The sequence below is a fragment of the Gekko japonicus genome, unplaced genomic scaffold (genome assembly GCF_001447785.1).
Source record: "Gekko japonicus isolate JY-2015 unplaced genomic scaffold, Gekko_japonicus_V1.1 scaffold1321, whole genome shotgun sequence".
NCBI lineage: Eukaryota > Metazoa > Chordata > Lepidosauria > Squamata > Gekkonidae > Gekko > Gekko japonicus.
Window position 1 is genome coordinate 205111 of NW_015177053.1, and position 10155 is coordinate 215265.

General features: G+C 48.0%; 1 protein-coding gene across 1 annotated transcript in view; it reads left to right on the forward strand.

Moving 5' to 3' along the window:
• The window catches only part of EPHA1 (EPH receptor A1), a 172880-nt gene that overhangs the window by 138507 nt on the left and 24218 nt on the right, over window positions 1-10155 (forward strand). Inside the window, exons 7-8 of the mRNA XM_015428123.1 lie at window positions 4959-5083; window positions 5940-6099. Of these exons, the coding sequence (XP_015283609.1) occupies window positions 4959-5083; window positions 5940-6099 (285 nt within the window). The remainder of the gene's footprint in view (window positions 1-4958; window positions 5084-5939; window positions 6100-10155) is intronic.

The window sequence follows — 10155 nt, forward strand, 5'->3', positions numbered from 1 at the left end:
TATTGGGCCACACCCCTGACAGCACAGCTCATTAGCACATTAGGCTACACCCCCATGTTACCAGAAGTGTGGTCTTCCAGCCACACCCACCTTTTGTTTGTTATTCTGTTTACCTTGTTTGTTGTCAAAACCCAGGGCTTTTTTTGTAGCAGGAACTCCTTTGCATGTTAGGCCACACACCCCTAATGTAGCCAATCCTAATGAGTGTCTGCTGTTGGGTGTGGCCTATTATGGTAATGAGTTCCTGCTGGGTGTGGCCAACTCGGGAGCCAGCCGGAACTCCGTTCCTGTGCGTTCCTGCCCAAAAATAGCCCTGAGCAGCACAGTATGTGTTCCCTCTGCAGCGCCCACACTGTTCCGACTGGAAAGGCCTCAAGTTCACATTAGCTTGCAAGACAGCCTCAGGATTGTTTCCTGAATCCCTGTTATGCCTGCTCAGGCCCACCAGGGGCTGCTGTCACGAGCAACAGCCAACGTAATCTGCAAAACCTTTGCTCTAGCCTCCCTGGAAGAGGGGGAAATCCCTGTTCCTGAAGCAAGGGATTGCTGTGGGGTAGATAACCTCTTTGAACATTGCTGCTGAAATGCCATAGTTGTGACCTGACACACACACACACCCAAATCCCTTCTGAGGGTTTTCTTATTTGCAGAAATAAGCTGTTCTGGAAAGGGGGAACAAAGTTTGCAGGTAAATGTAAGAGATTTTCTGTTTTGTGAATGCACAGTAAGAACCTAAGAAGAACTCTGCTGGATCAGACCAGTGGTTGATTCAGCATGCTGTCTCACATGGCAGCCAGTCAGTTCCTCCGGAGGTCCAGCAACACGACACAGAGGCCGAGACCGTCCCCCGAAGTTGCCTCCTGACACTGATTTTGATTTCAGTTGCTGGTTGGTGACACACACATCCAGAAATATTGGAAACTTTATGCCAGATGTTAAGATCAATGAAGATTTACATGTGAGAGCAGTTACCACGTTAAGAGATCCATGGCCTACTTTATAAACTTTTATCATATCACACAATATATGAGATAACAACACCTGGTCAGGATGTGGGGTTTTTTTAAGTATGCATTGACCACTGAGGGAGGCCCTTGAGGCCGAAACACATATGGTCTTGTGCTGGTCACTTGACACGCTCATCAACTTTGGGAAATCATTACAGCTTATGTAAAGCTTGCCCTGACTCTGAATGCAGCCTGAAATTCAGGCCCTGTGTTTTTAATTTTACTATTGTGAATACCATAGTATATAGGCATAGTTCAAGTAACTCAACGCACACCTGATCTCAGGTAGGATGTGGCATGGAGGAGGCCATTTTCCCTCCAAACAAACCCATCCTTCATAAAAACCTGGACTGTATAAAGGCACTTTTGAGCTTGGAATTCGGGAGCCTTTGAGTAGTCCGCCCGCCCGCCCACTCGCTCGCCCATCCATCCATCCATCCATCCATCCATCCATCCATCCATCCATCTATCTGTCTATCTATCTGTCTGTCTGTCTGTCTGTCTGTCTAGTACTGCTCATACAGCCGTCGCCTTAAGCAGAAAAACTTTGAGTCATCTTCCCCCAGGCTTCTGCGGTCAAGCCTGTGGAATTCCACCCCCCGGCTCCTAATGGTGGGGTGTGTGAAAAGGGGCCCTTCCCAACCTCTGCGATTCCTTCTTTTCGCGACCTGGATTTCTCCTGCCCCACCTCTTCCCTTCTCATGGGAACAGCAAGCCCGGTCTGCCTCAGAAACAAGAATTTCCAGGCCTGCTTTTCCACACGGTGGGTGTGGAGTTTTGCCACTTTATCCTCACAGCAACTCCCAGAGTACGGGGCCGGGTGCAGTTTGGCGCCCCTAAGGGCCAGCCCGCTCTAGGCGATCGCCTAGTTCGCCTAGTGAGTGAGCCGGCCCTGCTCACAGCAGCCCTGTTGGGTGAGGTTAGACAGGGAGACAATGACTATCCTGTGCCCCCCCTCCCCCCCATAAAAGTCATGCCTATCTGGATGACATTTTTAATAAATAGGGTTGTCGGGTCTGAGTTTGGAAACTCCTGGAGATTTGGGGCCTGGGGAGCTCGTAGGGGGGTAATAATGCCACAGAGTCCGCCCTCCAAAGCAGCCATTTTCTCCAGGGGGAACCGGCCACTGTCGCCTGGAGACTAGTTGTAATTCCAGGAGATCTCTGACCACCACTTAGAGACCAGCAACCCTATTCATGAATGTTGCATTTTAATAGAAGCCGCAATTACACATCCACTCAAGGAGTAAATTCAAAACAGATCGTTCATAAGCTTCTAGATGCCCGAACGACATTTCTTTTTGGTTTAAAACATTTCTTTGCCACCTTTCCAGCAATTAACATTGAAATCGATAAAACCACCCAACTACGATATTCGCAGTCATTCCGATATTCAATATATTCCGATATTTAAATATTTGAAAGGCTGCCATTTGGAGGAGGGCAAGGAGCTGTTCCAGTCAGCAGCAGAGGATAGGGCTCGAAGCAACGGGTTTAAATTAAATGCAAGAAAGGTATCGGCTGGATATTAGGAAACACTTTATCATCGGCAGCAGAGGATAGGGCCCGAAGCAATGGGTTTAAATTACATGCAAGAAAGGTATCGGCTGGATATTAGGAAACACTTTATCGTGGTCAGAGTGGTTCAAAGGTGGAATCGGCTGCCTAGGGAGCAATGTTCCCTCTAAGGTGTGGAGTCTTGTGAGCAAAAATTCTACTTTGTGAGCTCCTGGCACTAAAGTTGTGGGTGAGTGATTTGGCTACTACATAAATTAGTTTGCTCTGGAGCCATCCTTCCTGAGCTAAGACAAAAATGTGTGAGCTGGAGGCTAAAAAACTGTGAGCTAGCTCACACTAACTCAGCTTAGAGGGAACACTGCTAGGGAGGTGGTTAGCTCCCCTTCACTGCCAGCTTTTAAGAAGAGGCTGGATGAATATTTGTCAGAGATGCTTTAGGCTGGTCCTGCATTGGGCAGGGGGTTGGACTAGATGGTCCGTATGGCCCCTTCCAACTCTATGATTCTATGAGTCTATAAACGGAAGTAGCAGTGACTCTAAACAAACCACATTTCCCCCCCTCTTTGAACTGAATATCATTAATGAATGCACCGATCAGCCAGGGCGAGAGCCGTGGAGTTTGTTTATTCCTTTACGTTAGTAACCCACTTTTCATGAGTCTAGGGAAGAAAATTCCACCCCCCGCCCCCAAAAGGCACACAAATGAGCACAGGGGGCAATGCGCCACATAGTTTTCCTGGTGCTCCAGCACAGCTTCTGTTCATTTTAATGAGGTTTGCGAAGGAGACCATCTCAATGGACTGCCCCCACGTTATTGAGTGTGCGGAGGGGGGCAGGTAATATTGGAATTATCTGTCCCTGGCCCTGAAATATATCTCTCTGTCCTCCACAACATCACCATCATGATCTAAATGCTACATCTGGAAGAGCTGGGAGCCTCTTTCATACTAAGTTACCCTGCAATCCTGAACAGAGATGCACCCCTCGCAGCCCATGCGCTTCAAGAGATTTAAAAGGGCGCAACTCTGGATAGGAGGGCACTGCCACTGCTAGCATTGGTCAGATGCTTTTTGTGTCCCAGACACTGTCTCCAACATTAGACGGATGCCAAAGCGGTACGCATGAAAGGGTACATAGCGGAGCCTGGCGAATCCCAACCCCTGGTCAGATCTGGCTGTCTCCGCCGCCATTAGAGGCCTCCTGGCCTAATTGAAGCATGACGTCTACAAGGCAGAAAGAGTTACTGGCGAAATGTTGCCCTTGTTCAGTGTCTCAGCTGGGTCATGATCTTTTTTTTTTAAGTACCCGAGGGTACACTTTTATTATTATTTTTCTTTTCCTTATACACTACAAACATACGTACAAACCACACATAACTACCTCCTACAACACATAACATATAGCAAGATACATTTCTCACTCCTGCTTATTAAATTTCTAAATTCATTATCTATTTTACTAAGCTTGTCTTTTCTGCGTTCTCAAATTACTACATTTATCCATTACATTACATTTACATTATACCAATCATAGAATCTCTTCCAAGTTTTTTGAAAAGTCCATTCTGTACCGGCTCTCATCTCAAGTGTCAGTTTGTCATTTTCCGCCGTTTCAAAAAGCTTGTTCACATACTCTTGTTTCGTTGGTATTTCTATTATTTTCCAATATTTGGCATATACTATCCTTGCAGCTGTTGACATATCAACTATCAAATACCTATCTGCTTTATCAAAGTCTTTCGGAAATATATTCAATAACAGTATCTCTGGAGTAAACGGGATATTAGTTCTTATTATTTTTTCCGTTATCCCATGAATCCAGTACCTCTTTGTAACATCACATAACCACCACATGTGATAAAAAGAACCACTCTTATTTTTACATTTCCAACATTTATCGGAGCAATTAACATTTTGTTTAGCTAATCTATCTGGTGTAATATACCATCCAAAAAACATCTTATACATGTTCTCTTTATATGACACAGCATTAGTTAATTTTATATTTTTCCGCCAAGCTGGGCCATTATCCCTGCAAAGCAGCCGCACATGCTTCGATAGCGTGCCAGAGGTCCGTAGCCCAGACAGGGGTTGCACCAGTGTGCTAATGAAGAGTGCATTGCTGCTTCGTGCAGGTAGCAGCCCAGTGTAACGGAGACTCTGTGCAAGCTCAGGATTGCCCCAGTGGGCTTCTTTCGATTTCCCAGCATCATGTTTTTAAATGGGGCTTCAAGGTGGTCACCTCGTCTTGATTCATAGCAGGGGCTTCACCTCTTTGGGACATGGGCTAGAAGGAATCTGACCAAGCCAGCTCCAGGAAAAGCAATGAGATCCCAGAGCTCTTGCTAAAGGCAGTGGGGAGGTGTCTGAAGGGGATTCCAACCTGCCGCCAGAGGAGGCTGTGCTTTGACCCTCAGTCCTTTCTTTCCACTCAGCTCCTATCACGGTGTCCTACCTCAGTATGGTGAAGCGGAACGACAGCAGCCTCTCTGTCACCTGGCAAGCGCCACAAATTCGCAGCCAGAACGCCGTGAGCTTTGAGGTCATGTACTTTGAGAAGGTAAGATGCCCTCTCCTTCCCCATTACCTGCCAACACCATGAGCTACTCTGATCTTGTAAAAAAAAAGGGGGGGTCCACAACCTCGTTAAGCCAGTTGGCACTTTTGAAATGCTGAGAAGGGGCAGTGGGCCGTATGACAAAATGGCTGCCGTGGGGAGCTGTGCCCAATCACCTCTTTGGAGAGTTGCCCTAGAAGGTAATGGTAAAGGTTCCCTTGCTCGCTGCCCTAGGAGGTGGAGGTAAAGGTAAAGGTTCCCTTGCTCGAAAGCCAGTCGAATCCGACTCTAGGGTTGCGGTTCTCATCTCCGTTTCAAAGCCGAAGAGCCAGCGCTGTCCGAAGATGTTTCCGTGGTCATGTGGCCGGCATGACTAAACACCAAGGCGCACGGAACGCTGTTCCCTTCCCACCGAAGTGGTACCTATTTATCTACTTGCAATTTCTTGCTTCCGAACTGCTAGGTTGGCAGGAGCTGGAACTAGAGACGGGAGCTCATTCCGTCATGCGGCACTCAGGTCTCGGACTGCTGAACTACCAACCTTCCACAGCCTGCAGTTCAGCATCTTAACCACTTGAGCCACCGCAGTTTCCAAATATTGGGAAAGTTCTAAGGCAGGCATCCTCCAAAGATGGAAGCGGTTGTTTCTGAATGGCTGGTCCCTGCAGGACCAAAGGTCCTTCTGGGGTCCTCCAAAGTATGTTTAATTCCAGTCCCATTGAGTATAGCCAGGACTGGCCCGTTGCTTTAGGGAAAGGTGTTTTGGGGAGGAAGCAAATGGAAACCAGGAAACATGTTGATAGGCTGGGGATCACTGCTGTAAAGCAACATTTACTTATTTATTTATTGCTTCCCACAGGGAGAAGAGAAGCTCTACACTGTCCACCACCTCCAGGAACCCAAAGTGACCTTGGTGAACCTGCAGCCCAACACAGCCTACATTTTACGTGTGCGCTCCGTCACCCCCCTTGGAAACGGACCGTTTTCACAGGAACAGGAATTCCGCACCCTGCCGCAAGGTAGGGCCTTGATGCTGCATTCATGAGTTAACGGGGGGTTAAGAACGTAAAAACATAGGATGAGCCCTGCTGGTCCAGACCAGTGGCCCATCTAGTCCAGGATCCTGTTTTGTAGAGCAGCCAACTAACAGGAGTAAGAGGCCAAGGCAAGGCCTTCCCTTCATGTTGCCTCCTGGCACTGGGATTCAGAGGCTTAGTGCCTCTGAACGTGGAGTTCCACTTGAGTCACCATGGCTAAGAGCCACTGATAGAACTCTCCTCTGTGAATGCGTCTAGTTCCTTTTTAGAGTCTTCTATGCCAGTGGCCACCAGTACATCCTGACAGCAAATTCCACATTTTGATCACTTGTTGCATAACAAAGTATTTCCTTTTGTTCGTCCAGAATCTATTGGCCACCAGCTTCGTTGTGTACCTTGAGTTCTAGATAGATTCAGGTAGGTAGCCGTGTTCAGGGCTATTATTGGGCAGGAACGCACAGGAACGGAGTTCCGGCTGGCTTCAGAGTTAGCCACGCCCACTACAGCCAAAACCTCTTCGTGCGTGGCTACAGAGGGAAGGCCTGGAGAGCGACCCAAAGTTTAAAGCTTATACCAAGAATTAAGCTTTGTTGGTCTTAAAGGTCCCACTGGATTCAAACTTTGTTCCCTTAATCCTTGTTAATGGACCTGTTCACAGAAGCAACTTCTCTGAACATCCTCATTCCACGTAAGGTCCCCAAACGTGGATTCAGATGGACACATTTTTCCAGTGACGAAGCGGCACGGCTCCTTCAGAGGAACAGGCTCCATAGTTCTTCGCAGGGCTTTTTTTGTCGAAACGGCCCAGCAGGAACTCATTAGCATAACAGGCCACACCCAACAGCAGAAACTCATTAGCATATTAGACCACACCCCATGCTTGCCCAGGTGCCCCAGGCTGCGGGGAGCCCGGGCAAGCCGGCCCTTGGACAGGCCGGGGAAGGCACGGGGAGGCAGTTAAATGGCTCCCCGATCCTTTCAGGGCCTCCCTGGCCCGCTCACCTCGGAATTGCCAGGGGGGGGGTCGCTCTCCAGGCCTTCCCTCTGTAGCCACACACGCAGAGGTTTTGGCTGTAGTGGGCATGGCCAACTCTGAAGCCAGACGGAACTCTGTTCCTGTGCGTTCCTGCCCAAAAATAGCCCTGGTTCTTCGTAGCAACTTAATTTTGGGAAATGTGGTTTTCTTTTAAGTACAGGGCTGGTAGCGCCTAATCCTATGGTAGGGCCCTTCAGACAGGCAAAGCAAACTGGAGTCTTTGTGGCACCTTAAAGACTATCAAGATTCTTATTTCAGCCTGAGCTTTCACAGACTGGGTGGTGATGGTGGTGGGAAGTGTCGCCAAGTCTCAGCCAATCTATGGTGACCCTGTAGGGTCTTCAAGGCAAGAGGCATTCAGAGATGGTTTGCAATTGCCTGCCTCTGTGTAGCAACCCTGGGAGTTCCTTGGTGGTCTCCCATCCAAGTACTAACTAGGGCCTGCTCTGCTTCACTTCTAAGATCCAACAAGTGTTGGGAAAATTGGCAAAATGGTTAAATATTCAGAGATTGCAATGGATCTTTGCTTCACTGGAGAGGAGGCGTTTTCTTCGGTGTAAAAATCTTTATTTCTAAGGGAAGGGTTCACAGGAAATCTACAAAACAACAAAGACACCTAAGGCTACATCTTTACACTTTGACCACATGGTCTACAACCGTGGAGATTCTTCTTCTTCTTGACCCCTAGAAGGAAATAACCTGAATGCATTAACCAATGATTGTTAGTAAATAGGCTTCAGTTTCCCAGGCTTTCTCTCCATTGGCCCTGTGCCAGGTTCCCTTCCAGGTCAATCTAAACAATAGCATGAGAAGCAAACACATTTAACCCTATAATGAATGAATTTTAGACCTTGCAACAGACATGTTTCCAACAACAAGATGGGGCTAGCGTGGGCCATCCAGGTCAGCATTTATGGGCTTAGCACCCTTAATCTTTAAGGTGTCAAAAACACTTCTGTTTATTTTTGTTGTTGTGGAAGTATCATTTCCTTTTTCTTGGGGCTGCAAGTTAAAGGGGAAGATGGGCATGTGGGGGGGGGGAGGTGGAGGGACCCTTTCTTTTTAACCCGTTCCATGGGAGCTGTTTCCCCCACTGAAAATCATCGCCCTAAGCTGTTCCCATCCATTACCTGGATGGGCCAAGCTAGCTCAGTCTTGTGAGATCTCAGAAGCTAAGCAGGGCCAGCCTTCGTTAGCATTGGGATGGGAGACCACCACAGAAATCCAGGGTTGCTACCCGGAGAGGCAGGCAAACCACAAACCACCTCTGGACGTCTCTTGCCTTGAAGATCCAACGAAAGAGTTGCTGTCAGTCGGCTATGACTTGACAGCACTTTACACACACATACAAGTTGTACCCTGACGTTATCCCAGAAGGGGGTTAAAAACAGATGGGGAAGAATTTTCAGCATGAACATGGGGAGACCGGAAGAATTAAATAGCCCCTCCCCCTGGCTGGTGTCTCTCTCTTTAAATCACAGTCCTCAGACTACCTTTGATTAAAAAGAAGTTCCCCAAAACAGCTACAAAGACACCTGCCTTATCGTAAGCACCACCCAGAGGGAGGAGGCACAGATATTAGCGTGCTGCTAATGCAATTGAGTTTCTATGTACCAGGCCTTTTTATTTATTTATTACATTTATGAATCACTCCATTCCCTACTATCGTAGGGCTCTGGGCGATGTACAGTAACCTTAAAACAATAACCAGGTAAATCAATAAATCATATTAAATTACCTTTTAAAAGACAGATGGCGAATAGTAATACTTATGATTAAAGGTAAAGGTAAAGGTTCCCTTGCTTGAAAGCCAGTCGAATCCGACTCTAGGGTTGCGGTGCTCATCTCCGTTTCAAAGCCGAAGAGCCAGCGCTGTCCGAAGACATCTCCATGGTCATGTGGCCGGCATGACTCAACACCAAGGCGCACGGAACGCTGTTCCCTTCTCACCGAAGTGGTACCTATTTATCTACTTGCAATTTCTTGCTTTCCAACTGCTAGGTTGGCAGGAGCTGGAACTAGAGACGGGAGCTCACTCCGTCATGCGGCACACTCAGGTCTCGAACTGCTGAACTACTGACCTTCCACAGCCTGCAGTTCAGCGTCTTAACCACTTGAGCCACCACAGCTCCTAATACTTATGATTAGTTATTCCCATATTACAGACTGCGGCCGCTTCACGGGCAGGGGGGAAAGAGGTTGAGACGAGCATGGAAAACTATGGAGGGCGCAAGCTGAGATAAAAACCGTCGCTGTCCTCGACCAAAAGCCTGGTGGAACATCTCTGCCTTGCGGGCCCTCCGGAATTGCGTAAGGTCCCGCAGGGCCCTGATGGAATTTGGCAGAGAGTTCCACCAGGTCGGGGCCAGGACCGAAAAGGCCCTGGCCCTAGTCCAGGACAGCTGGATATCCTTAGGGCCGGGGACCACCAGCGTGTCGTTATCCAATGAGCGCAACGCCATTCTCTCTTTTTTTAAAAAAGCCAATAGCAAACCAATCCCTCCAGTGCAAAGGTTTAAAAAGCAGCATAAAACACAGAGCAGCTTTGATCATGAATGCAAAAAGCCCTCCCCCCTCCTTAAAAAAAAACAACCCTCATTTTGTGGGACAACAAAACCCAGACAGCTGTGCTCCGAGACAGGGGAATTGTGCACACACAGCAATAGTTTGGAAAACGGCACACAGGGGTGGACGAGTCCCCTCTTCAAACCTACACACAGGAAGCCCTTTTTTCAGACGCTGAAATCCTCTCCTTGGGCTCTCTGAGAGCAGAGATTGGATTCAGCAGCCCACACCTTTCCTTTCCGCGCCAAACAGCAGGATAGCAATATTTGAGCTTTATTTTTTTTTAAATGGCTATCCCACCCCTTTCTGTTGGACTGGATCCACGGCAGTGTTTCTCAAAGCTGGTTTTATTTAATCATCTGCGAACGCGGAACGGGCTGTCCAGTCAAAGAATTCTTTCTCCCTCTGACTTCAGAGAGACACCCCACCCCCACCCC